Source organism: Rattus norvegicus, chromosome 19, assembly GCF_036323735.1.
Source record: "Rattus norvegicus strain BN/NHsdMcwi chromosome 19, GRCr8, whole genome shotgun sequence".
Lineage (NCBI taxonomy): Eukaryota > Metazoa > Chordata > Mammalia > Rodentia > Muridae > Rattus > Rattus norvegicus.
Window position 1 is genome coordinate 54,609,058 of NC_086037.1, and position 26,455 is coordinate 54,635,512.

The following is a 26,455-nucleotide window of genomic DNA, read 5'->3' on the forward strand; positions in this document are numbered from 1 at the left end:
AAGAGATTAAGTACCTCATTGACCCAAATGCCTTTCACATTTGGACTGTTTCAAATGATTGGATGTACTGTGTCCCAACGAATACCTTGTCCACTTTACATGGGTTAGCTCAGTATTTCTACAACATTAGATATGTGGGTTCAAACCTCCAGATCAGTAGTTGCTTGCCTAACATGCTGGAGGCCCTAACTTTGATCCCCATGGTTGCAAATCCAACCGAACAAAACCCCAAAATAAGCTAGATGTGGTAATGTATGTACATCTTTATCCTACCACTTGGACAGCCGGTCTATGCAGTGAGCTCTAGGATAGCCAGCTATGTAGATCCTATCTCCAAAACAAAAAACCACCATCCATCCTATTACTGTGTAATGTGAGCCAGTTATTTAATTCCTGCCAAAAGATGGTAATACTAGCAATAGATAATTGATAAATCACAGGATAGTTGTACACAGTAAATAAACGTGCTTGAGTGTCTTACCACCTACTGGTGGCAAACTAAGTCAGAAGCAGCGGCTATGACTGGGATTACTTCCATGTGTGGCAGTATGCCAGGGAAAAGCAAGGACCACATGGATAAATCAGCAGTTAGGACAGCCTAGAGATTGATGCTGCCAAACATAGTCTACAGGTAGATTTTCCAAACTCTGAAATCCACACCCGTGGGAACAGACCATGTCAGGGAGGTCCTACCATTTGCCAAGTTTACCAGTGGCCTGCGCCATCTTTACTCCCAAGTGCTCCCACCCAATGGCCACCCATAAAACAGATAGGAAAAAGGCGCAAACACCAAAAAGGAAAAGCTAGTAGTTTATATAGATCGATATATAGATATATAGATATTGATATATATTGTGTTTACATAGTCCACAAGTTAAATGCAGGTATCCATAAGAAGAGAGCATTAACAATAAAAATACAATCTGTGTGTAGCCAAGTACAGAGACTTAAAATGGTAAAACAGCAAAAAGGATCTCACAAAAGTACAAATATACAGTACAAATTGATTTATTTAAAACAGTTACAAAAAAGCACAACAAAATAGAGATTATCCTTAGAATTATTAATGCTTTGTTAAAGATCAGGTAGGATTAGAGGGTAAGAAACGGTATTGGGTGGGAGGAGCACCTGACTAGTTCTAAGGCTTTAGATACAATGCAGTTGATTACATATTAATTCAGCCATTACATACTGGGGATAGTGGTTGGGGGGACCAGTAATTTATCTACAGGAACTCCTACACAAACCAGATCCATCCAGACCTCCCCAGTGCCATTCTTCTCTACTCCTTAGGACCCTAAAGCCACCTGGATGACAAAATTACCATCCTTCCTCCACCCGATTACCTATCCATTATCTTCCCTCCCCTAAGGTGCTATGCAAGCTGAGAGCAGTTTGCTCTCGCAGCTGGAACATATACTGTTTTGGCTACAGGGATCCTGCGTGACTAGGAAGTGTGTAGAGGATAGCCTTGTTTTAATACTTCAAGTTAGCCGTGAGTACAGTCAGTCTCTTCCCCAATCCAATTCAGTGAGTGCACTATGAGCAAGTGAGGGGTCCGCCCTGCCTTCAGCAATACCAGCAGCTCACCAACCCTCACCATTTACAAGTACGAGCAAAGTCCCTGGCAGGGGGTGGGGTGGGCATAAAATCACTGTTACCAGTTCTCTCTCTGAAGTACCTAAGACCCCCCCAACATAAAGACAGACTAAACGCTTGCAAATCTGACATTAGGTAAAGGCACATGGGCTACTGCCACACACACTGCAGGCAGGAACCCAGTCTGGGGCCATCTTTCCTGCCAGGCATTTACAGTGGAATGGCTTTGGGATCACAGACTGTTGAGCTGCAATCTACTAGGGAAAGATCTGGGCTTAACAGGAGAACTAACAACGAAACCTTTAGTGTGAAAAGTGCATTTATTACTATTATTCCTGCTGAGAAGGCTCAGCAGGGCAAGCCACACCACCTCTCCCTCTGCTCCGGGAACTGTGCATAGTCTGCAGGGAAGGAGAGAATGCAGCCAACTCTAGCATCAAGGGCCAATGTCATCCTAGGCCCAGACCAGACTTTTGGTCCAAAGATGGATCCTAGAGTTGAAAAAACAACTGACAGCTGCAAAGACTCGGATGCTTATTTTATTATTGCATGATGCGGGGACCTTTCCTACCCCAGGGAGCTAGAAGGTGAAGGCTTCTAAGCAGGGGCTCACAACATCCATCCATCCATAATAGAATTCAGCTCTTCAACTGTAGTGTATTTTTTCTGATCTAGAAAGTATAATAGCTTCAGTGTAGTTTAGTAAACTTAGTTCTAGGAAGTTAACCCATCTCTAAAACATGGCCTTTATCCTGCTTGATTCTAACTAAACCTGTGGCCTAAGTTCCCATAGCCAATGGATCAATCTGGTTATCTTTATCCCAATGGCTTGAGCCTTTCCCAATGTCCATCTTCAGTTCACACCAGTGTGACCACTCAACTCTTCAAAATCCCGGCTCAATGCAGGTTGAATTATGTTACCATTCTGTTTTTAGAAGGCCTATAACACCCACTGGTGAAAATGAAATGAAGCCCAACCTGAGCTCTTTCAGCCAAACCTCACTTTCTTAGTCCCAGAATCTGGGGCTGGACAAATGCACTGGGACGCTGGCTCAAGCCCTAACTTGGTTCCTCTTGTTCTGAGAAGTACCATAAAGGGGAGAGAAAAGACCTGTTTGTTTTTCTCTCAAGGCAGGCAAATTTTTGGAGCCTAAGGGTTCCTGAGAGCACTGAAGCCGCATCCTTTCCAATTTCCCAGCCCATCAACAGCATTCACACCTTCACTGTTGAATATGACTGTGTTGTGCAGTCATACTGGCGGAACACAGGTGAACACTGGACAGAATGCCTGAGAGTCTACATGGCCAGAGACATGAGGAACAGGAGCTATAATGAGCAACAGGCAGGACAGTGAGCAGACAACAGCCGTGGCAAAGCAGCACAAAGCAAACAAAGCCCATAGTGTTAAGACCAAGTGGGACCGTAAGTGTAAAGGGGTCAGTCTAGCTCTTCTTGGGCTTCTCTATTGGGTAGAAGCTCTCAGCTCTAAGGACCCGAAGCCCTTCCCCACTTCTCATCTTGGTAAGGATGATCATCATCTTTTACCAAGTTCCCCCTCTATATTGGCATGGGTATTTCTGATAGCCTCAGATAGCAGTTCTTTCTCCAAGTTTTGGGAAAGTCCTACCATTAACCAGGACCAGGCTGATCTTTGTCAACCGCCCAATCCCCAAAAGCTGACAGCTAACCACTGGAATGCTCACTTTAAAAGCCAGTCCCACCTCTTACACACTCAGGGTCAAGTACTGCCATAGCTCTGACAAGCATTAGCAGTTTCTTTTCTAGGGTGCATACTTCAGGAAAAAGCTCTCCGCAAAATCAAGTTACATATGCATGGCGCCACATTAAGGGAGTTGTCTTTTTTTTTTTTTTTTAAACCAAGCAGGGATAAGAAAAAGAACCATAGCAAAAAAGTCAATGCCCAATTTGTCAAGGGCCTCAACGATTTCTTTTTCCAAGGATTCAGCTACAGGCAGCCCAAGCAGAGAGCAATTTGACTTCAACTACTAACCAATTACATGTCTGCCCCATGAGGAGGAAGCTCAGTGGTATCCTGGGTAGACATTTCTTGAGCATCTACAGTGCATGTCACTAAATTCCATGAGGAACCTTCTGAGAAGGGGTCTTGTGAGAAACCCACACATGCAGTAATACCTAGGAATGCGTTGTTCATGAAACAGGAGACAAGAATTCCTCAAGACTCAACCCCACAGGCCCCCACTGTAGGAAACAAGCCAGAGAAGCAGCAGAGAATGGGGGCAAAAGAAGGGAAAGGATGTGACCTCCAATGCAGCACAGGGTCAGAGACGTCAGTGCTTGCAGTCAGGTCAAGCAGCTTCCTTTGAGTCCGCCCTAAAAGCTCACTGACCATGTATCTGCTCTCAAGGTACGAAACAGAATGTAGGATTTATAGCAAACTAGCCAGTTTCTGTCACTCTGTCCCCAAGGAGAATAACCTTTAGCACCTGAACACTAAGAAGGACTCCATTCTCAGACCTTCCCCTCCCCCAGGAGGTAGGTAAGATTATTTTCCCCATTTGGCAGCTGGGGAGGAAGTAAGTGAAGAGAGATCACAAGACTTGCCTTAAGTTTTGCTCACACTTCAGAAGTATAGGACTCCTGGTGACAGGCCAGGTCTCGGCTGGTCCAAGTCTATCTATGAAGGAAATGCCACAATCATTCCCTGGGAGAAGTCTAACTACATAGTTGGGTGGACAATACCCTGAGTTGCCTTCAAGAGTCTAAAGACCCCTCCCCCCCCAAAAAAAACCTTCACAAAAAATTACTCAACCACTTGAAAGTTGTTGGGGGAGGGGAACCTAAATCCTAACACCCAGTGGAATCCTACAGCTGGAGGGAGATGGACGAATAAGACAGGTGGTAGCCAATACAACCAAGATAGAAGATGCTCTTTCTAGAAGAATCCACCACCACACAAGGAAACATCTGCTAAGATGTTACAAGGACTGTTCTAGACTTTCAGAGCTGACACTGGGAGGATACAGCTTAGGCCCAGGTGCTCAGAGGCAATGGATTTGGACGGGAGGAGGCCAAGAAAATCCACTGGAGTGGAAATGGCCAGTCTAGGGCATGGTTTCTTTCTTGTTTCTCCACTATACTGCTGCCAGTGGAAGAGGCCATGATTCTGAGTTTCTAAATATAAAAATTATAGCTAATAGGGAAACCAGGGACCCTTAGACACCAAAAACTAGAGGTCTTAGTGGACAAAGGCAGTGCAGCTACACATGAGGCCCAGGTCATACACCATGCAGAGGTCAGGCAGCAGAAGGGTAGGGGCAGTGTAGGCGCTAAGGCACAACATAGACAGACAATGGAGGAGCATAGGTGCCCAGGGGAAAAGGTCCTCCAGGTCCTGAAGTTACTACTACAGACTGAATGAAGTATCAAAGCGGGCCTGGCAGGCTGAGTGGGAATTTAGGTTAGAGGCCTTTCAAAAGCTTTGCCTAAGTCCCATCATCTTAGTCAAATCTTTTCCCCACAGCCCTGAATGGGTTCCTGGCAAGGCAGTCCTTCATTCTCAAACTTAAAGGGGTTTCTCTCTCTCTCCTGGCCCTAAACTGCTAGAAAGCCTTATAGCGGAATGGTGAGGTGAGATGGGATCGGGTAGAAGCAAAGGACCAAGCATAGTTCCATAGATCATGGTGCTCCCCAACCCCCAACCCCGCCATAAACATCTGTAACAAAATCACCCTTTAAAGTGCACGTCTCTCACAAGAAGAGTTCTGGGTGGGAACCCTCTTATTTTCAACCATTGGGCCTCCTGCCCTCCCACCACAAAGGAGGGGAGGGAGACAGGAAAAAAGAAAGAAAACAGTTTTCCTGCTACTATAAGCTGTGACCATCATTTTTGGCTCTTTCTTTGCTTCCTCCCTCTGCCCCCGGCTCCCAAAGCCTGTTCTTCCCTTGCAGGAGCCAGGGATGGTAGGAACAAACAGGGAGGCCCTGATTTTGGAATGTTTCTTATCCTATGTGCACTCCTACCCTTTCTTGCTCCAAGCCTTCAATTCCCCATCTCAGCATGCTCTAGAGCTATCCTGAGAGGATGCCATGGGGTTATGAGCAACACATCCTGCTTTGGGAGGCTGTCTTAATGCCTATTTCCCCCAGATCTCACTGCCAAGAGAGCCACTCTCTGCTTGGCATGTGCAAATCCTCTCAATGCTCACGGTGAGGCTCACCTCTGGGGAGAAAGCCCAGTCCTGGGGTGGGAAAGAGGTTCATTTTCCTGCATTGGAACGCCCTTCGATGGACAGCTTTACCTCCTGCGGAATGAAAGAGGGGCGGAGCAGCGCAGCCCGTGCCTCCTCCCCTTGCATGCTGTATCTTTGGAAGCTTGGGGCTGGCCAGCAGGCCTGAGCACTAGGCTCAGGCTGGGAGGGCTCTCCCACCCGGGAACCCTCTCCTGAAGTCTGGTTCTTCCCCTCACTGTCACATAGGTCTCTGGGCCCCAAGATCGTCCTCTCAGGCCTTTCTCGGGGTGTACCCAGCTGCCCTGGGGGAGCACAGCTGGCCTGAGAAACTGAGTTACTGTTCAAGCTCTGTAAACTGATAGAGATGCAGACATCTCCCACCTGTAGCCGATGGCAGGGCAGAGAGAAGAGTTGTGCAGTCCGCCCAGGGCTGCAGGAGGACCAACCCTGGCCATATACAAAAAAGGGGTGCTCAGGGGGCACCTCGATGCTCACTTTACTCTGCTGTTCACCAACCACGAAATGCAGCATAACAAATCCAGGCCACTGGCTCTCCTGAATGTCCACGACTGTGCTAGAGTCAATCTTCAGCCCCCCACTCACTTCGGCACTACGCACAAAGTCCTGGGTTTGGAGATCCTCTACCCGCTTCAGCTCCCCCGTAGCCAACTGAATGATGGCGCCTTTCATGAAATGGGAGGGCAAGTGGGAGGAGGTAACGGGAGGTGGCGTTGGCTCCTTGTCTGGGAAAGTGGCTCTGGCCTGCATGTCCAGACTCGATGCCACCAGGATCTCTGAGCCCACAGGCAGCAGGCTAGGGTCAGTTCCAGTGGGCACCAGGTTGCCATTGGCTACAACCACTGCTTTGGGTAAAGGTCTGTGTTTTACTGGTTCCTGATGGGACTGAGGGTAGAATACACGGGTCTGATTTTTCTCCACCACTTCTGTAGGATTCCTGGCTGACCCTCGTCCCTCACCCTGATGGTCAAGGGTATGATGGGATAGGTTAAGAGGGCTGGGTTCATCTTTCCTCTGAGCTGCCACCACACGATAGTCCTGAGAAGCTAAAGCGCCGACTACCCGCTGGACCTCAAGGTCGGTGTCTGGGGTCCCTCGATGTGTTGGCGCCGCCACCTCCACTCTCGGAGTCTGAGAACCTGAAAACAACTGTCCATCCACCATGCATTCTACCACTGGCACCAGTCCTTGGCTTTCACCCTTGCTGCTGGTGGAGTCAAGGGGCTCACTTTCTCGTCTTACACTTCGCTCTCGTTGTCTCTGTCCATTGGCAGCAGCTGCTTCCAGAGCAGACTGGCCCTCCTGAGGGGTAAGAATGGGGCTGGCACCTGCTGTGGAAGTTTCATGCAAGGTATATCCAGCAGGTAGCCTGGATGTCTGATAATAAATGGGCATCCGGCCTGGAGCAAGATCCAGTGGTTGAGTATTCGAGTGATGTGGCAACTGGCCGGGTGGGGAGGTGGCCGAAGAGGACTTGGTAAATGACTGAGCTGGGGATGCAGCCTGTGGGGGAGGAGCAGCCTCTTCTGCTAGGAGGGAGGCATATGGCACAAAGTGTGGAAGGTGAGTGGTGGCAAGGTTGGCAGAAGGAGAAAGGAGAGGATTGGGTAGGAAATTAGGTGGCACAGCATAAGGAAGGCTGTAAGGAGACCCAATAAACTGCAGTGAAGTGGATGGGAGCTGAGCATAGTGGACTGGGGGATAGTGGATTCCTGGATGTTGAATCAGTGAAGATGCTACATTAAATGTGGGGGGTAAGGGGCTCATGTTCACAACAGATGGGAGGCCAGTCGGTGAGAAGGTGGCAGGTGGCACGGCCACCTTGTACAGCATGCCATACTGATCTACTGTCAGACCAGTGATGGCCTCAGTTCCATCACCCCCGAGGCTGACTCTGGCTCCTGTCTGGCTCTGCCCAGCCACCACAACCCCTCGGGACCACTCAGAAGCATCACTGGAGGGTGTGTGGTTTGTGGAGCAGCTGGTCACAGGGAGGTCTCGTTTCTTTGGTGGAAGGCATTCCTGACTCCGCTCATGAACAGGTTTCATATTGCTTTATGGTGTTCCCAGAGCCTAGAAGGAGTGTGCTTGTTCCTTCGGGCATCAGAAATGACTTCTCTGTGGCTTCCTTGCACTCCGCTCCGCTGCTGGCTGTGGTGCCCACATCTGCTAGGGAATAATTGAGAGGCAGAAAAAAGTAACCTAGGGAATCAAGTCAAACAAAGTATCAAGAATTGCACCCAGGAAGACCTAAGGAGAGCTGTACAAAAAGGAGGTGTATGAGAAGGGCGGAGAAGGAGGCTGCCTGTTCACTTGTCAGCCTAGAACAGGAAGGCAAGAGGCAGGAAAACCAGGAAGAGCTACAAGGATGCACAACCAAGACACGTAAGTAACTTGAGGGCTCCAAAATCTCTTCACTGCCACCTTCGGGGCCAGTTGTGCTTCCATGAGGCCCTTCCCTCTTCTCAGGCTCCTCCCTTGAACAGGGCTTAGCTCATGTCTTTGCTGACAGCTCTTTCCTAAATTTCTCCTTTTGCTATCAAAGACTAATGTGCCCTCTTCTTCCCTGAATGTATGACCTCATTCTTGCTTCCTTTCCCAGCTCAATCTGGCTTATGACCTCACCTTCTCCCATCTCTTCAACCTAAGACTGGCTAAATTCATGTTACTACGTGCTGAGGTTTGTAAACCGTGTTCCCTAAACAATTATAAAATGTAGTGGTTTTGTTGTTGTTCCAAGAAACTTTATGTTTCAGCTTTGACCCCATGAGAAGAGTGACTATGTTAGCTTGCTCTATATCTTGTTTCTCCAAACAATTCTGATCTCACGCATGATTTCCTGTTCTCTGGTCTAAAAGACTTCTTTCTTCTCAGTGATCATCCTCAGTTTGCCTTCTTTTTCTTATTTCTTCTGCCAGTGCCTCCCTCCCTCCCTCTCCACTGTAGCTCTGCTCTGGGTATTATATCACACAATTCTAGTTCTGTGTTTCCATACATGGACGTTGACTTCTCTCTCTCCCCTTCCTGTCACTTTCTATATGCCCCCCCGCCCCCCCCCCCTTTTTGGTTTTGGTTTTGTTTTTTCTAGACAGTGTTTCTCTGTGTATTGCTGGCTGTCCTGCAACTCTCACTCTATAGACGGTGGCCTCAAACTCAGAGATCCTCCTGCCTCTGCCTCCCAAGGGCTAGGATCACTTCTGTAATCACCTTAATCCACAGTCAAAAAGGATCTTTTTAGGACCCCTGAGAGATGGCACATGCATATAGTCCTAGCACTTGGGAAGTGGCGATAAGGTCACCCTTAGTGAGATTTGCCTTAATGAATTAGAGGCCAGTCTGGGCTACATGAGAACCTGGGCTTTGTTTTTGTTTTGTTTTGTTTTGTTTTGTTTTGTTTTGTTTTGTGTTTTTCTCTTTACATCAGAAAGCATCTTTTTCATATCAATTCCTCAATGCATATGAACCTCGGCAATAATTTTTCCAATCAGGCTGAATTCTGTTTTTATACTGTCATGCACATGCCAGGGTTTTTTTTCCTGAAACAAGGAATCCAAAGTGCTTCTATTACCTGAGCTTCTGGTGGTGCTTCTGAGCAGCTGTAGTAAGTGTCCTCCCCTCTGGTTTGGGAGCCTAGAAGATATAAGGCTGACGTAAGCTGGAAGCAGATCTCTCATCTTCCCTGGGGCCATCATGAAAGGTAATTCCAAAGACGCCAAAAAACCCCAAAAAGCCAAACCAAACCAAACCAAAACCAAACCAAATAAAAAATCCACTGAAGTCCCTAAGTTCTTGCTTCATTCTTAATCCAGTGTTACCACACTATTACTATTACTATTACAGCACACTTATCCCGAGTGCCCAAGAAACTGAAGGGAAAATAAATCCCAGAGCTAACAAGATGGCTCAGTAGGTAAGTGTGCTGCCAAGGCCCGAGTCCCATTCCTGGGACCCAAGCTGCAGGGACTCCTAAAGGCTGGCCTCTGGCCTCCACACAAAACCAAGACAACAACAACAAAATCAAAACAAAAATGGAAAAAAATCTTTTATGCTTTATTTTTTTGTCCCTGGAAGACGTCCCTGGAAAGAAATTTCCATGTGTTAATTCCAATGGTTTCTTTATGATCATATTCTTCATTCTCTACCCCATTCCTCAATGATTAAGCTCATTTCCAATCAAATTTTGCTTAAATGCACATATAAAAAGGAGAGACTTAATACTGTCTGCATGTGAGCAATGAGAAGCTGGGAGTTTCACCTTCATTAAGGGCCTATGAACACACAGATGTAGAGATTATTTAAATAAGAAAGCTGTCACTAGAGGAAAAGGAACAATTATTTATGTTTCTGGGGCAGAAAAAGAGGTCAAGGGGGAGTTACTCAAAGTGAAAGCTATATTAACAGATTTTCTAAGTAAAGGGCTCCTCTGTGTGTGTGTGTGTGTGTGTGTGTGTGTGTGTGTGTGTGTGTGTGTGTGTGTACTCACATAAAATTCTCTACATGACTTCACACTAAGTACTGAATGAAATGTGAAAGAAAATGAAAACGCCATTTTGATTCTATGTAGCTAACAATGGGGAACAAAACTATTACTAAGCTACCAATATCTGAATCTACATTTGCCAGAAACATCAATAATTAAAGAACGTGGCCTTTCAAGGTTCCAGCTACAGCCCAGTTGGTAAAGTGCCTGCCTAGCATGCATCAATCCTAAGGTTTGATCTCCAGCACCACGCAGATTGGAAATGGTGGTAGACACTTGTAATCTTACTTCTTCTGAGGTAGAAAGAAGAGGATCAAGGTAAACTGCCAACTACATTCGATTATATAGCAAATCAGAAGTCAGCCTGAGCTTCATAAGACCCTCTCAAAAGAAAACAAACAACAACAAAACCAAAAACAAAACCGGGGCCAACGAAGTCTTAACAGCTGAGTTAGCAGTATTGACTAATACCGAGAAAAAGCCTGTTCTGTCAAAGTCAGAATAGTGCAAGCTCGATCCAACTGAAGGTAACATTTACCTAAGATAGGCACGGTTCAAGGGTACACAAAAGATGGAAATGTGGAAAAGCAGATTCCTAATGCCACACATAAATCACAAAGTGGGTACAAGTCACGCATTTGTTTGTCATCAAAAGTTTAATTGAACGCACTCAGCTTTTATTTCATTTTCTTAATTCCCAAAATGATGCTTCTTGTCCTCTGTAGCTAAAAAAAGCTAAGGAAACCTGTCTATGGGTCACTGAGAAGTGAGCAAACACAAAATAAAGAAAGGACGGAAAGAGGTAAAAAGAAAGCTCAGCCTGCCCACCAGGTTCCCATAAGGCGAAACACTTCAAAATCTGAAACCCGGGTGTGGGTGTATGGAGCAGCTTTGGAGAATTTCTCGTGGGGAATGACACAACTTGTGAACCTTAACTGAGCTAAGGGGCAACGGAACCATCCCAGAGACCTGCCAACAGAGCCGAGAGTGCTGCTCCTTTTCAAGCAAGGAATGGAATCAAGAGACTGTACACTGAGGGACACCCAAATTTCACTGAGGGAGAGGTACGCCCCACAAAAAAAAAAAAAAAAGGGAGCACCCTGGTAGAGACCAGGGATGGCTTTTGATGATCCTTGTTTGGACAGCGGTAAAGGCCTGAACTGGGGGATTCTACGTTTAGGGAGTCGGGGGTCGGACGTGGAGCTGAGGCCAGGCCCCGCTGGCGACGCTTCCTTGTTTGGGGGCCCCTTCCCGCCCTGAGAACTCGGACATCCTGGCCCGCGGGGACAACACCGCCGGGGCATCAGGGCCTGAGGCCGCTTTCTGGGCCAGGCGGGAAAGCAGCATCTACAGGGCCAGGCACGGCCTCTTTCGCTCTCTCTGCCCGCTGTTTGGGGGGCCCTCGGCCGGGTGAGGCAACGGGTTTCTAGGGGGCCCTTCCACTAGAGCTCCGAACCAGGCCTGCTTGACCTCAGGCCAGCCCAGAGGCCACTGCTCCAGGCGACACTCACCGGCCCATCTCACGGAGCTCCCTGGACTCCTCCCGCTCGTCCCGGAGCCGCCGCCACCGCGGCCGCCGCCATCCCCGGCCCCGGAGCCGCCCCACACCCAGCGGCCCCCCCCAAGCCGGGCGCCCGGAGATGGCGTTAAGCGCATCCCGCCCCCGACGCGGAGAAATGACGTCACTCGAACCAGGGAGCGCCGCCTACCTTACAGAGGAGGTAACTGGCTGCCTGCCCATCATGCCCAGCGCCCCCCTTTGGTGGGAAAATGACCGCCTATCCGTCTGAATCAGTCTAGTGAGTAGGTGATGTTTCCTTAAGTTCCCAGGCCTGGATTCCCTAGAGAAGTTTTCACAAGCTATCACTATAAGTTCAGATAGTGGAGATCCCTGGGGAACCCTGTTTAGGAAGCCCCAGAATTTACTGGAATGGAGGAGATGGAAGGGTCATTGTAGGGTCAGGGTAAGAGAGAGGTGAGCCCAGATCTTTTCAAGGGTCAAGAGCCTTATAAAGTCAGAAATAGCCTGAGGCACCCACAGTGTGCACCTGTGCAGGAGCTAGGGAAAAATGAAGCCAGTACTGAAGCCCTGGGAGTAGGTGGAGGGGAAGAGAAAGGAATTCTGTTTAGTACAGAGGAAAACAGGTCGGTGAATAGAGGGCTTGGCTACTGGTTGGAAATATTGTCACCTATTAATTCCAGTTCATACTAATTCTAATCAATACTTGAATGAGTGTTTGATTGGCTTAAGTAAAAGCAAAAATGAACAGCTGATTTGGGTCGCTGATTGGAGGGGGAGGACTTTTGTTTATTTGTTCGTTTATTTGACAGGGTCGAAAGAAGCTCAGACTGGTTTTGAGCTCACTGTGTGATTTAGGGTGAGCTTGAATTTTTTTTTTTTTAAAGATTTATTTATTCTATATAAGTACACTGTAGCAATCTATAGATACACCAGAAGAGGGCATCAGATCTCATTCCGGGTGGTTGTGAGCCACCATGTGGATGCTGGGACTTGAACTCCAGACCAATGGAAGAGCAGTCAGTGCTCTTAACCACTGAGCCATTTCTCCAGCCCGAACTTGAACTCTTAATCCTCCTGCCTCTGTCTCCCGGGTGATAGTATTACAAACGCGTTCGTTGCTTTTCTATTGCTGTGATAAAACACGACCAGGGCAACTTAACAGAAGAAGAATTTATTTGAGCTTGCAGTTCGATTGGAGAGGGTTAGGAGTCCATCATGGTGACAAAGCAGCATTCAGCAGTCATAGAGGCTGGAGCAGAGAGGAGGGTTCCCATCTAGAACCACAAAGCACAAAGCAGAGAGAGTGGCTCTGAACCTCAAAGCCAGGTCCCTAGTGACATACTTCCCCAAGGCCATACTTACCTTAATAGTGCCACTAACTGGGCACCAAGAGTCAAGCTTATGGAAGCTTCTCATTCAAACCACCACACAGGCAAGCAGCACATTTAGCCAGTACTTGACCTTGTGTTCAGATTACAACTATACTGAAAAGGTGTTTATGCATGTTTCATAAAAAATGAACTGGGACTGGAGAGATGGCTCAGTGGTTAAGAGCACCGACTGACTGCTCTTCCAGAGGTCCTGAATTCAATTCCCAGCAACCACATTACAGCTCACAATGTCTGTAACTCCAAGATTTGACACCCTCACATATGCAGGCAAAACACCAATGCACATGAAAGAGAAGTAAATAAATAATTTTTAAAAACAAACTGAACTGAACAGGGGGATTTCTTTTTCCCCTTTCCAATGGATGTTCAATCAATAAATAGCTATTGTGTTTGTTGTTTTTAAAGTCCTAATGAGTTGGGAATGTAGCTTAGTCCACTGCTTGCCAGCATTCATGAAGCCAAGGGTTCATTCTCCAGCACTGAATACAATGGAGCATGCTAGGGCACATCTGTAATCCTAGCACTCTGGTGATAGAGATAACACAGGGTCAGGAGTTCAAGGTCAGCCAGCTGGCACTACTGGAGACCCTGTCACCAAAACAATCAAACAACAACAACAAAACCACACATTTTCATTTAACACACACACACACACACACACACACACACACACACACACGAGTACAAGTACTAGCTGAAGGAGCTGATGTCTGGTCCTTAATGTATAGTTGTCTGACTTTTTTTTTTACTATTTTTAGTTCACTCTTAAATGTGTGGGAGGAAGATGTAGAAAGAACTCCCAAAAAAGCCAAACATGCTTCTCTATAATCCCTGCACTTGGGAGGCTGAGGCAGGAGGATTGCTGCAAGTTTAGGCCAGCCTGAGCTACTACTGTCTCAGAATGAAACAAAACAAAACCCCTTTTCAAATATTTTGTGAAGTGATAAAATGTGGCAAGAATGTATGGTATGTAGATAATGTTGATAAACACACTGTAGTTATTTATGAAGATAATATTAAAAGATAACTATACTTATTTATGTATATGTACAGAGAAACATAACTAGCATTTCTGGAGAAGAAAGTGGAACTGGACTTGATGGTCAAAAAGAAGAAAAGTTTCTTATGTTACTGTTAGAGTTATTGCAAGAATATTACCTTAGGAAAAATGGAAGCCTTATTACACGTTATTACATGCCTGTAGTTCTGGTACTTGAGAGGTGGAGGCAGGAGTGCGCCATCATTAGCTATACAATGAGCTTGAAGCCAGCCTGGATTACATAAGAGAAATCCCGCTGCCATTAAAAACTAGCAAACAAAAAGCCCAAATACCTAACTCCTCTGTGTGTGTGCGTGTGTGTAGGTGTGTGTGCGTGTGTGCACGTGTGTGCGTGTGTGCATGTGTACGTGTGTGTGTGTGTGTATCTGATGTGAATGTTGGGAACCCAACTCCAGCCCTCTTGCTTTCAATTTCTGAGCCATCTCTCCAGTCCCTCCTTGCCAATTATTTTGTCCCTTTTCCCTGGGTTTTTAGCCTTTTAAAAACTCTTATCTTGGGGCTGGGGATTTAGCTCAGTGGTAGAGCGCTTACCTAGGAAGCGTAAGGCCCTGGGTTCGGTCCCCAGCTCCGAAAAAAAGAACTAAAAAAAACAAAAAAAACAAAAAAAAAATCTCTTATCTTTCAGCTATCTTTCTACAATCTGGAAGGCCCGCATTTTCTTCCTCTGGGCTTTCCATTGTTGCTGATGGTCCATTTTTGTTTTGTTTGTTTGGTTTTGTAAGGTATTTGGTCATGTGGATACTGAAAAGTTGAACTTCAATAAGTTTTGTCCACTTCCCATTCCTGGACTATTTATTGAATTCCTTTGTAGTGTGAAGTTGGAATTCTTGGGATGGGAGAGCCCAAGCTCTGTGGTAGAAGTAAACAAGACAAAAACCTTGCTATGCTGGTTATTCCTCTCCCTCAGACAGCAGGAATTTGAAATCCACACTGGTCGCCTAGTTCCTCTCTGCACCTGCAGCACAGTCAGAGGAAGCTCAAAAAACTTCCCCAAATCTTCTTGACATTAGAGATAGAACCAGGGAGAACATGGCTAACTTGGGAAAACACCCACATCATAACAAGAGGAGGAGGTGGCTTAGATGACCCTTTCTGCACGCACTGTATCTTCCTTTCTCTGTGTCTCAGGATGTAAAGTGTCATTTTGGGAAAGGAACTGGTTGGACACCAGTAACAGAAACAACTAATCACAGACACACTCTGAGATGTCTGGTCAGCATTTGTGCCTGGCATTACACTATTGTTGTTTGAGTTTTTTTGTTCAAAAGCTTTTCTCACAGCCCAGGTGAATATATACAGCCTGCAAGTTCTGTCCTATCTACTCCTCTGGGAATCATCCTCTCCTCAAGCTTTTTAAGGTCACGTGACCTCTCCAGGTTGCAGAGAAGATTTCCCTTTCAAATTCATTAAGAGTTAATTTAGGAAGTTTTATAATTTATAATTTTCACCATGATTAATCTGCCCTTGAGGGAAGCAGCTCTCATCCTTTTACCTGTTTTCTCATATATCATATATATCTCCATCCAAAACAACCTGCAGAACCCTCAGAGGCTAAAGTAAACACTGATGAAGCCATAGATGCTGGCCCACTCCTGCAATTCCAGCAATTAAGGCTGAAGCAGGAGGATTGCCACTAGTTCAAGACCAACTTAGGCTAAATATGAGTTTGAGTCCAGGCAAGACAGCTTGACCAGACCCTATCTCAAAGAACAAACAAAGCCAAAAGAATCCCAGTGATAATTAGATACTGAATGAAACCTAACCTTAAAATAATTATCACCAAGCCTAGGTACGGTGGTGCATGTCTCTAATTTCAGCACTCAAGAGACAGAAGCAGGATAAGCTCTGTGAGTTTGAGGCCAGGCTAGTCTATATAGTGCGTTCCAGGACAGCCAGGACTAAACAGAAAACCTGTGTCTCAAACAAACAAACAAACAAACAGTATTACAATGGTGCGCGCGTGTGTGTGTGCGTGTGTGCGTGTGTGCGTGTGTGTGTGTGTGTGTGTGTGTGTGTGTGTGTGTGTGTGTGTGTGTGTGTGTTTCAGACAGGGTTTCTCTTTGTAGCCCTGGCTATCCTGGAACTCACTCTGTAGACCATCTCCAACTCACAGTCATCTGCCTGCCTCTGCCCCTGGAGTGCTGGCTTTAAAAGGGGTGACCCCCACTGTCCAGCTCCAGCTTTGCTTTGAAAGCTGTGGCCTTTTCCTTAATTTACAACGGTTATCAAGTGCCTGCAACTCCTGGGGGAAGAAAGAAAAGAAAGGTTAAGTAAACATTTCCTCCAAGCCTGCTATCTGCCCCTCGGTCATTGTGAAATCCCCAGGGAGATGCACTTTCTAAGACCTCACTTAGAAATCATGTAATTTAAAGGAATGTTTCTAGCCTTCGGGAACATTCTAATTGCTTACTAAGGTGATTCACTTGTTTCAAAGGTCTCCACAGACTGTCCTGTATCTTGACTGGATCGGTGTCGATGCTCTGACTGTAGTAGTCCACACCAGTTTCGCAAGACACTGCCTTTGGGGAAAACATACAGAGAACTCCCAGTCTCTCTGAATTATTTCTTACATCATGAGAACCGCATGTAATCTCTAATTATCTCAGAGACAAAGTTTGACTTCAACTTTTCAAAGGTTTAAAATGTAACAGGATCAGATTCCTGGGCTTCTTGCCGCTGAAAGGGAACATTATCTAGTCAGTCTTGCCAAAGTTACAGCAGCTGTTAATTCTAAACCCCCAGGGCAAGTTTCTCTGGAGTAGCTTCTTTACCCTTTTCAGAAGGACGCTATTCCTTCTTCCGTTATCGCCACGTTTCCTCATCCCAGTGCTTCTCTCAAACAGTATCCTCTCAATTCACAGAAACACTTAGCAGCTTTCGATTATGAACTTTGTTCAGGTGAGAAAACTATTGTACTTCAATACAGTCTTTGGCTAGTGTAGGCAAGTAATCCAGATACTCAGGAGGCTGAGGCAGAAGGGTCACAAGTTCAAAATCAACATGAGCAACTTAGAAAGACCCTGTGTCAACAACAACAGTAGCAAAAAGGTTTGGAGAGATGGATCAGGGCCCTAGATTCAACCATCAATACCACAACAAAGAGAAACACGGACAATCCCTACCTAGGAAAATAGTTCCACGGTTCATTTAAATTTATAGTATCATTTATGTTGCATATGTATTGTTTATATCACATATGTGTATGTATATATATTTTGCCTTCATATATGTACATACATCATGTATGTACCGTACCCAAGGAAGCTAGAAGAGGGCATTAGAACCTCTGGAACTGGAGTTATGGTTGGTTGTGGGTCACTTCATAGGTGCTGGAGATTGAACCTGGGTCCTATGGCAGGACATTAAGAACTCTTAATTGCTGAGCCCTCTTCTCCAGCCCTGGCTTTAATTTTATTACATTAATTTAAAATTTTTTGTATGTATGGATGAATGTCTTGCCTACATATATGTGTATGCCTGTACACCACATGCATGCCTGTGAAAAGGCCAGAAAAGGACATTGGATCCCCTAGAACTGCAGGTACAGAAGGCTGTGAGCCACCATATGGGTACTGAGAACAGGATTGGGTCCTCTGGAAGAACAGTGATCCTTGGATCCAGCTCCTTTTATTACATTTTTATTTATTTATTTATTTTGAGCGGGGCGGGGGCAAGGTGCACACTATGGCACTTAAGTGGAAGTCAAAGGACAGCTTTTCTCTCTTTCCATCCCTTGGGTCCTGAAGAGTGAACTCAGGTCACCAGGTTTGGTGGTAAGTTTCTTTACCCACTGAACCATCTCACCAACCAAAACACGACTTTTAAGAAGCATTAACAGAGTAGAAGCACACACCTTTAATCCCAGCCCTGGAGAGGCAGAGGCAGGAATATCTCTGTGACTTCAAGGCCAGCCTGGTCTACATAGTGGGTTCCAGGATAGCCAGTGCTACATAGTGAGACCCAGGACCCTGTCTAGAAAGAACAAAAACAGAACAAACAACACTGCAGGATTGATATCATATTGCTATGTGATGTGGGCAGGTTGGGCTTATAGGCAAGCGGCACTGAGCGCAGCTCTTTAGCCAGATCTTTCAGCTCGTTGAGCATTGTCCGGACTCTAGCCTGTTAAGCTATGGAAGCAGGAAGCCAACTCCTGCAGGTGTACTCGGAATCCTCATGGGTGTCGTAGCTCGAACATCCTTCCACAGACACACACACAATAGATAAACGCATCCCTGCCATCACCCCCTGCGTGCACATAGCAAATGAGCACATCTTTGTTTTATAGTGTGATAAAATGTTTGGTTCTCAAATTTTCTGTCTGAGGTGGCTGGAGAGATGGCCGCTCACACAGAGGAGCCACATTCAATTCTCAGGGCCCATGTGGCTGCTCACAGCTCCCTCTCACTCAGTTCCAGGAGATCCAGTGCCCTCTTCTGACTTCTACTGGGACCAGGCACACTGGGGTGAACAGACATGGCGGACAAAACATTCATACAATAAAAATAAGCAAGGATATTTAAAAAATTACTATTTGACACAGAGGGACACAACTAGTCAAATTGCAGAAAAAAAATGATGTAGAATGTCCCTAAAATAGAATGTCTATATAACCCCCTTCCTGCACAGTTTAGGGCACATGAAGACAAGGAGGTGGGACGATTAAGAGCCAGAGGTCTGGGCTGGAGAGATGGCTCAGCAGTTAAGAGCACTGACTGCTCTTCCAGAGGTCCTGAGTTCAAATCCCACCAACCACATGGTGGCTCACAACCATCTGTAATGGGATCTGACACTCTTCTGGTGTGTCTGAAGACAGTGAGTGTACTAATATAAATAAAATAAATTTTGTTAAAAAAAAAAAGAGCCAGAGGTCTGGGAGGACTTGTATGAAACAGTGTCTCCTGGACATGACAGGGTTCCTGCACTTCCTGATCTCATACCAGCAGAGGTTGTTGGAATAAGAGCTACACAAGATCAAGCCAGTCAACATTCCATCTCACCAGGCCCCAGCCCTAGCTGTGAGCTATCAGCCGTTGAAGGCTGCTGGGAAAGCGAGAGAGTCAGTTTCCCTCAGGCGTGTGACCATACTCTAGTGTTTAGTCCTATACCTGTGCACATAAGAACAGCACCAGCTGGACTCCATGGTTGTAAAGAGGGAGGAGAAAGAGGAGGACAAGTAGAAATAATAAGGAAGTTGGGGACTGGAGAGATGACTCAGCGGCTAAGAGTATAGACTGCACTTCCAGAGGTCCTGAGTTCAAATCCCAGCAACCACATGGTGGCTCACAACCATCTGTAATGGGATCCGTTGCCCTCTTCTGGTGTGTCTGAAGACAGAGACAGTGTGTTCACATATATGAAATAAATAACTAAATCTTAAAAAAAATTGAAGTTGTGAGGGTGATGCGGGACAATCTGGGAGGAGTCAGACTACATTATACACATATATGAAATACTCAAAGAATATATAACTAAAACAAACACAAACAGATCTGTGAGATAAACAGATAAAGGCACGGTGCAAGCCTGAAACGTGAACTCAATACCGGGCACCACTGTAGATGTAGGAGAGAACCAATTCTACAAAGTTGTCCTCTGACCTCCACATACATTCTATTTAAGTCTGCACATACATCATGCGCGCGCGCACACACACACACACACACACACACACAGTAATCACTGCTAAATTTGCTAACTTGGGTTGCATAAAGAAAACAATTTGGGTTGGGATTAGGATTTAATTTCCAAAAACTTCTGAACTAATGCTAAACATACTTCTGCTTGCAAATCAGCATTCTTTTTTAAAAAAAATTATTTATTTTATGTATGTGAGTACAGTGTTGCTATCTTCAGACACAGCAGAAGGGGGCATCAGATCCAATCACCAATGGCTGGGAGCCACCATGTGTTTGCTGGGAATTGAACTCAGGACCTCTGGAAGAACAGTCAGTGTTCCTAATCACTGAGCCATCTCTCCAGCCCCCTGGTTTTGTCTAAACCTGTAGAGACTTGCCCCAGGAAAAGGGGATACCTGGGGGTAAACACCCTTTCAGAAGAGAAGTGGAAGGATAGGGTGAAGAACTCTGGGAGGAGGGATGGGGGGCAGCATGTAAATAAATAAAATAATTAATTAAAAAATAGAATAAAATAATTTAAAAATTGAAACAAAAGAGGGAGAAATTACAACACATAAAAATGAAATTCAGAAAATCATAAGGATGAGAAGAAATGGATGAATCCCTAGATACAGGCAACATGCTAAATTAAACCACAGACCACACAAATCAGCTGTCTACCAGTCAGGCAGGAAATGTTGAAGTGTGTTCACGGCACACTGGCATTTTGAGAGATCTTGATCTTGTTCTATTTTTTCCACAGTACCCTTCGGGGAGTAATTAACCTGCAGTCCGTTGACTACAGACACCAAGGGCTCCTTAAGGCGCCAAGGCACTCACAGGACAACCATCTCATAACAAATTCCATCTACTCCCTGATAAGACAACTCTAAGCATGTTTTTGGTTTTGAAAAAGCTGTGTAAGTAGGGGGAAAATGAGGATCATTGAATAACCTGAGCACTGGAGAACACTTCCCAGCAACCCTAAGGCGTACTTTGCCTCCTGCAAGCCGTCGTATTATCTTTAGGACAAAGCGGTCAGATTGCCCCCAGGTCTACACCTAGGAAGCATGTAATGGACCTGGGTGGTGGTGGTGCGCTTCTTTAATCCCAGCCCTAGGGAAGCAGAAGCAGGTGAGATAAGATGAGTCTCTGAGTTTGAAGCCAGCCTGGTCTGTAGAGTGAGTTTAAAGGCAGCCAGGGCTACAAAGAGAAATTCTGCTTCAGAAAATTAAAAAGAAAGAGAAAAAAAAAGTGAAGAACATATCCTTTCAGCATATATAAAAATATATGCATACATGATTACACACGTACGTGTGTATAGAAAACACACATATATATTCATGATATGTTTACATATGGATTTATGTTTAGAAGAATTCTTGTGGGGTGGTGGTGCATGCCCCTGCCTCTCCAGTTCGAGGTTTAAAAACATCCACCACCACAGTCAGCTTCCACGTTTTTTTTTTTTTTTTCTTTTTTTCGGAGCTGGGGACCGAACTCAGGGCCTTGCGCTTGCTAGGCAAGCGCTCTACCACTGAGCTAAATCCCCAACCCCGAGATATCTTTAAAGTAAAGAAGGAAACATGGAATCTTAGGTTTCATAATTTTGTGCTTTTCTTAGAGAACTGGATTCTGGTTTGGCCGACTCCAGATCTGGACTGAGGTGCTTGGGTTGAAACCATAAGCTAAACCAGCTTGAACTGTCTGGGAGGGTGTCCCTATGATGACTTGTTTCGAATAGAATTTAGAGAAATCCTTTCCTCTCTCAAAAAGAGAAAGAATTATCTTTTATGAGTCTTTTTTGGTGGGAATGATGGGAGGAAATAAACAAGCTTTAAAATCAAATGAAACTGGGCTTCTCTCGGGGATAAGAAGTATCATGCTTTTATGCTCATGTGTGGGATGAGACAACGAGGTTTCGAGTTATGAATTTATCAGTACTTAAAAGCAAGGCGTTTGTTGTTATTGTTGTTTAGGAGCTAAAAGAACATTCCAAGAAGTAATAGGAAAGTGAGTTTTGCTTCCTTGAGTTCCTCCTCTAAAGCAAATATCACTTAATTTGATGATTTTTCTCTCTCTCCTTTTTGGAGAGGTATTGTCAGCCACGTACAAAGGACAGCCAAGAATATGGCCAACTGTGCAGATCAGAGAGCTCAGAACTGTTAGCACTTGGACAATATGATTTTTAGAGGCATATACTTCTCTAATGCACCAAGTCTAAGAAAAACTGAGCAAGCTCAGAACATCTAATTTTGCGCACACCAAACAATGTTTAGGAATAAATTTTCCATAGAAAGCAGAGAGACTTGGAAATAAGTCTTGGGCTGGAGACTCAATAGAAAAGTCAGGAAAAGCAAGAGGATTCTTTTTTTTTTTTTTTTTTTTTTTGGAGCTGGGGACCGAACCCAGGGCCTTGCGCTTCCTAGGCAAGCGCTCTACCACTGAGCTAAATCCCCAACCCCTTTTTTTTTAACTTATTTATTATGTACACATCATACAGCTTTCTGCCTGCATGTATGCAACTACACGCCAGAAGAGGGCACCAGACCTGATTATAGGTGGTTGTGAGCCACCATGTGGTTGCTGGGAATTGAACTCAGGACCTCTGGAAGAACAGACAGTGCTCTTAACCTCTGAGCCATCTCTCCAGCCCCAAGAGGATTCTTTTCTAAGATAGCTTCATTTCCTCAATGTAACTGACCTGCAATTTGAGCTAGGGTTTCAGAGATCTGAATTGCCTGCAATTGGAAGGTAACAAATGAAACTTAGTTATGTCAATTCTGAACATATGTCACCATGAACACACATATGGAACTCAGGGCTAACATCTACTCAGATTACAAAAATATGCCTTTTATTTTTGGGGGACAGGGTCTCTCTATGTAGCTCTAGCTGTCTTGGAACTCTTTATGTAGAGCAGGCTGGCCTCAAACTTAAAGAGATCCTCCTGCATCTGCCTACCAAGTGTGTACCACTGTGATGGCTATTCCTGGTTGTCAATGAGACTACATCTGGATGAACACAATCCAGAAATGGAGGACACAACTGTGATCAGATCTTGAGGCTGGAAGACACAGGCTCTGACCTGAATCTTGACATGAGATGACACACAATTTTGATCCAGATCTTGAGGCATAATGACCATGAAATGTTTAGGCCCAGGCACGGTAGTACACATCCTTAATCCCAAGAGACAGAGGCAAGCCGATTTCTTGAGTTCAAGCCAGCCTGGGACAGAGAAAGTTCCAAATTTATGCATGGTGGTACACACCTTTAATCTGAGCTATCCCTTCTGCTGGAGCCCTACATAAGGACAATGAAAGAGAGAAGGCCTTCTTCTTCACCTGCTTTCACTTGCCAGCACACAGATGTTAGAACCTTTTTCAGGATTCCAGCTTATACCAAAGACCAGCTGAAACCCCCAGCCTCGTGGGACTGAGCAATTAGTAGATTCTTGGACTTCCAGTGCACAGCTGCCCATTGTTGGGTTAGCTGGACTGCAGACTTCGAGTCTTTCTAATAATTTCCTTTACTATATGGAGACATTTCATAAGTTCTGTGACTCTAGAGAACCCTGACGAATACAGCCACCATGCAGGCTTTCAGAGTATGGATAGATGACCTCTGCTGCTGTTCAGTCATAGACATTCCCGTTGTTCGGGGTCCATTCTGATTTATCAACACTATGCTGTACTAGTTAGTGAATATGTTGAATAGCATCCTGATATAATTCAAATACTTATTACAAAATCAAAATTATTAATTAAAAATATTTTTTGAGATAGGGTTTCCCTGTTGTAGCTTTGGCTGTCCTGGAACTCATTCAGTAGACCAGGCAGCCCTTAAACTCAGAGATCTGCCTGCCCCTGCCTCCCGAGTGCTGGGAGTCAAAGGCATGCACCACCACTGCAGCTTTCAAACTATTTCTTATTTTATTCTCTTTCAGGGTTTTGCCATGTAGCTTAGGCTGGTCTTGAACTCACAGCCCTAACCTTGTGAGTACTCAGATTGTAGACATGTACCACCATTTCCAGTTCAAAATATATTGTTCCTCATAATTACTTTCTTCTTACTGCACTTGGTTTGACACATCTTCATTCTAAGATAAGGCTGATCTATGACACATTTACAAGCAGGGTCCCTCCTTAGTACTAAATTATACATCTTTTTAAAGACATACATGATGGATGGTAAAATGATTCAGTGAGCAGGGCACATGGCTGCCAAGCCTGGTCACCTGAGTCCAACCCTCACATGGCAGAAATAGAGACAGACTCCTGAAAGCTGTCCTCTGACCTTTAGGAGTGGAAAAACAAACTTTCCTCTTAGTTGTTTTGCAGCTATGTGTGTTACCAACTGTTGTGGGTTTTTTTCTTCAGCTAATGTGTGAGTCAAACGTGAACATTCAAACCCAGGTTGAATGGAATAATAGTTCCAGTGGAACTTCTGAAACAATGCCTTACAGAAATTGTTAAGAGCTAGCACACACTCAAGACATCCAAGGCAATCATTATAGTGAGTACTTTTCTTTTTGTCGTTGGTTTTAAAGGTTCTTGTTTTTTTGTTATTTTTACATGTTATTTTTAATCACGTGCTCTCCATGTGGATGTGTGCACATGAATACAGGGGCTCAGGGAGGCCAGGGGCATCAGATACCCTGGAGCTGAACTTAGGAATGATTTTGAACCACCTGATGTGGGTGCTGGGAATCGAACTTGGGCCCTTTGGAAGAGCAACAGATACTCTTAAATGCCATATCACCTCTCTACCCTGTTTCTTTCTCTCTCTGTGTTGTTGTTGTTTATTTGTTTGTCTTGTTTTGAAATAAAATCTCTTGTAACCCAAGCTGGCTTCTAACTTACGCTGGTCTTGATCTCACTATGAAACTAAACTAAAGTTTCTTTTGTTCTCTCTCTCTCTCTCTCTCTCTCTCTCTCTCTCTCTCTCTCTCACACACACACACACACACACACACATCTTTTCCCATCTATCTATCTATCTATCTATCTATCTATCTATCTATCTATCTATTATCTATCTATCTATCTATCTATCTATCTATCTATCTATCTATCTATCATCTATCTATCTATCCATCCTTCTGTCTGTCTGTCTGCCTAATCTATCTTGGAGACAGGGTTTCTCTTCGTAGCCTTGGCCGTCCTGAAGCTTGCTCTGTAGACCAGGCTGTCTCTAACTCACAGAGATCTGCCTGCCTCTGCCTCCTGAGTGCTAGGACTAAAGGTGTGCACCACCACGGCCTTGCACTTTTGGTCCCTTGATCTTCCTGCTTCCCCCTCTCACATGTCTTCGTCATAGGCATGTACCACTACACTCTGAGCTACTATGAATCAAACCCAGAGCTTCATGCATGAAAAGCATTTATATTTTTGATACACTTTATACTTATAGTGTGAATGTAATTTTATATAATATATTTAGTGTCTGTGTATTTTAACTATGACCCATCATGTGAGGCCAGGTGTAGAATTCTCCATTTGGGGTGTCATGTTGCTATGCAGAAAGTTTCAAGTTTGGCACTTTGGTTTTCTTTTAGATTTGTTTTGTTTTGGGCTGGAGAGATGGCTCAGTGGTTAAGAGCACTGACTGCTCTTCCAGAGGTCCTGAGTTCAATTCCCAGCAACCACATGGAGGCTCACAGCCATCTGTAATGAGATCTGATGTCCTCTTCTGGTGTGTCTGAAGACAGCTACAGTGTACTCATATTAATAAAAATAAATAGATCTCTAAAAAAGATTTGTTTTATTTTTCTTTACATGTATGTATGTATGTATGCACACATGTGTGTAGGTGCCCTTTTGGGAGCCAGAGGAGGGCACCAGGCCGTTGTGAACAACCCATGGGTGCTGGGAACCACACTTGGGTCCTCTGCAAGAGCAGTGAATGCCCTTAATTGCTGAGCCATCTCTCCTGCCTTAGGTTTGGAGTTTGGGTCAGGAGTGTTCGGCCTGTACTGTCTGTGCTTGAGGCCTTTTACTTGTACACTGTCAGCTAAGGTGTCTGGCTTATATGAACTCTAAATTCAAAGACAGCTGGCATCTTGATACCATCACTCTGAAGCTCAGAAGTATCTTTTTTTTTAATTTTTTTTTCCCGGAGCTGGGGACTGAACCCAGGGCCTTGCGCTTGCTAGGCAAGCGCTCTACCCCTGAGCTAGATCCCCAACCCCCAGAAGTATCTTAAATTGAACATGGCCCCAAGTCTTCCATCCTCACAGACCTCTGATTTTACACTCAAAGGCAGTTCTAAGCTACAGAGAAGGGGGAACACTTGGTATCTTCCTTGACTCTCTTTTTGTCAACTGTCCTACTGTCTTAGTTACAGACACCATAACCAAGTCTAGTGCTATAAAGGACAACATTTAATTGGGGCTGTCTTACAGGTTCAGAGGTTCAGTCCATTATCATCAAGGTAGGAGCATGGCAGCATCCAGACAGGCGTGGTGCAGGCAGAACTAACTGAGAGTTCTACATCTTCATCTAAAGACTGATTCCTGCCACCGTCCTTACCATCTTTGCTACTGGTGTTTTGG

The 26,455-nt window shown here is 45.1% G+C and overlaps 1 protein-coding gene and 1 long non-coding RNA gene across 5 annotated transcripts; one reads left to right on the top strand and one right to left on the bottom strand.

The window, feature by feature from the left end:
* Positions 1-794: 794 nt before the first annotated feature.
* Atxn1l (ataxin 1 like) lies at positions 795-11,967 on the bottom strand. 2 transcript variants are annotated; one of them, NM_001401111.1, is made up of 3 exons: positions 11,820-11,967; positions 9,397-9,458; positions 795-7,994 (listed from the first exon to the last, which is right to left on the bottom strand). In NM_001401111.1, exon 3 carries the CDS (start codon positions 7,875-7,877, stop codon positions 5,838-5,840), a length of 2,040 nt encoding a protein of 679 aa, NP_001388040.1. In that variant the 5' UTR covers positions 7,878-7,994; positions 9,397-9,458; positions 11,820-11,967; the 3' UTR covers positions 795-5,837. The 2 variants fall into 2 exon arrangements, with proteins under 2 accessions (NP_001388040.1, XP_008770785.2); XM_008772563.4 differs by having other exon boundaries at positions 798-7,997; positions 11,820-11,953.
* On the top strand, positions 11,943-25,657 carry LOC102554624 (uncharacterized). Of its 3 annotated transcripts, none has more exons than XR_005496984.2 (4): positions 11,943-12,029; positions 20,663-20,819; positions 24,282-24,417; positions 25,460-25,657. It is a non-coding gene; the product is annotated as an uncharacterized LOC102554624 (long non-coding RNA). The 3 variants fall into 3 exon arrangements; XR_361844.5 differs by having other exon boundaries at positions 11,968-12,111; XR_597252.4 differs by having other exon boundaries at positions 11,968-12,107.
* Positions 25,658-26,455: the final 798 nt, after the last annotated feature.

Bases quoted from the DNA above. Each gene is read 5' to 3' on its own strand.
- Atxn1l (NM_001401111.1), bottom strand. From the start codon at position 7,877: ATGAAACCTGTTCATGAGCGGAGTCAGGAATGCCTTCCACCAAAGAAA.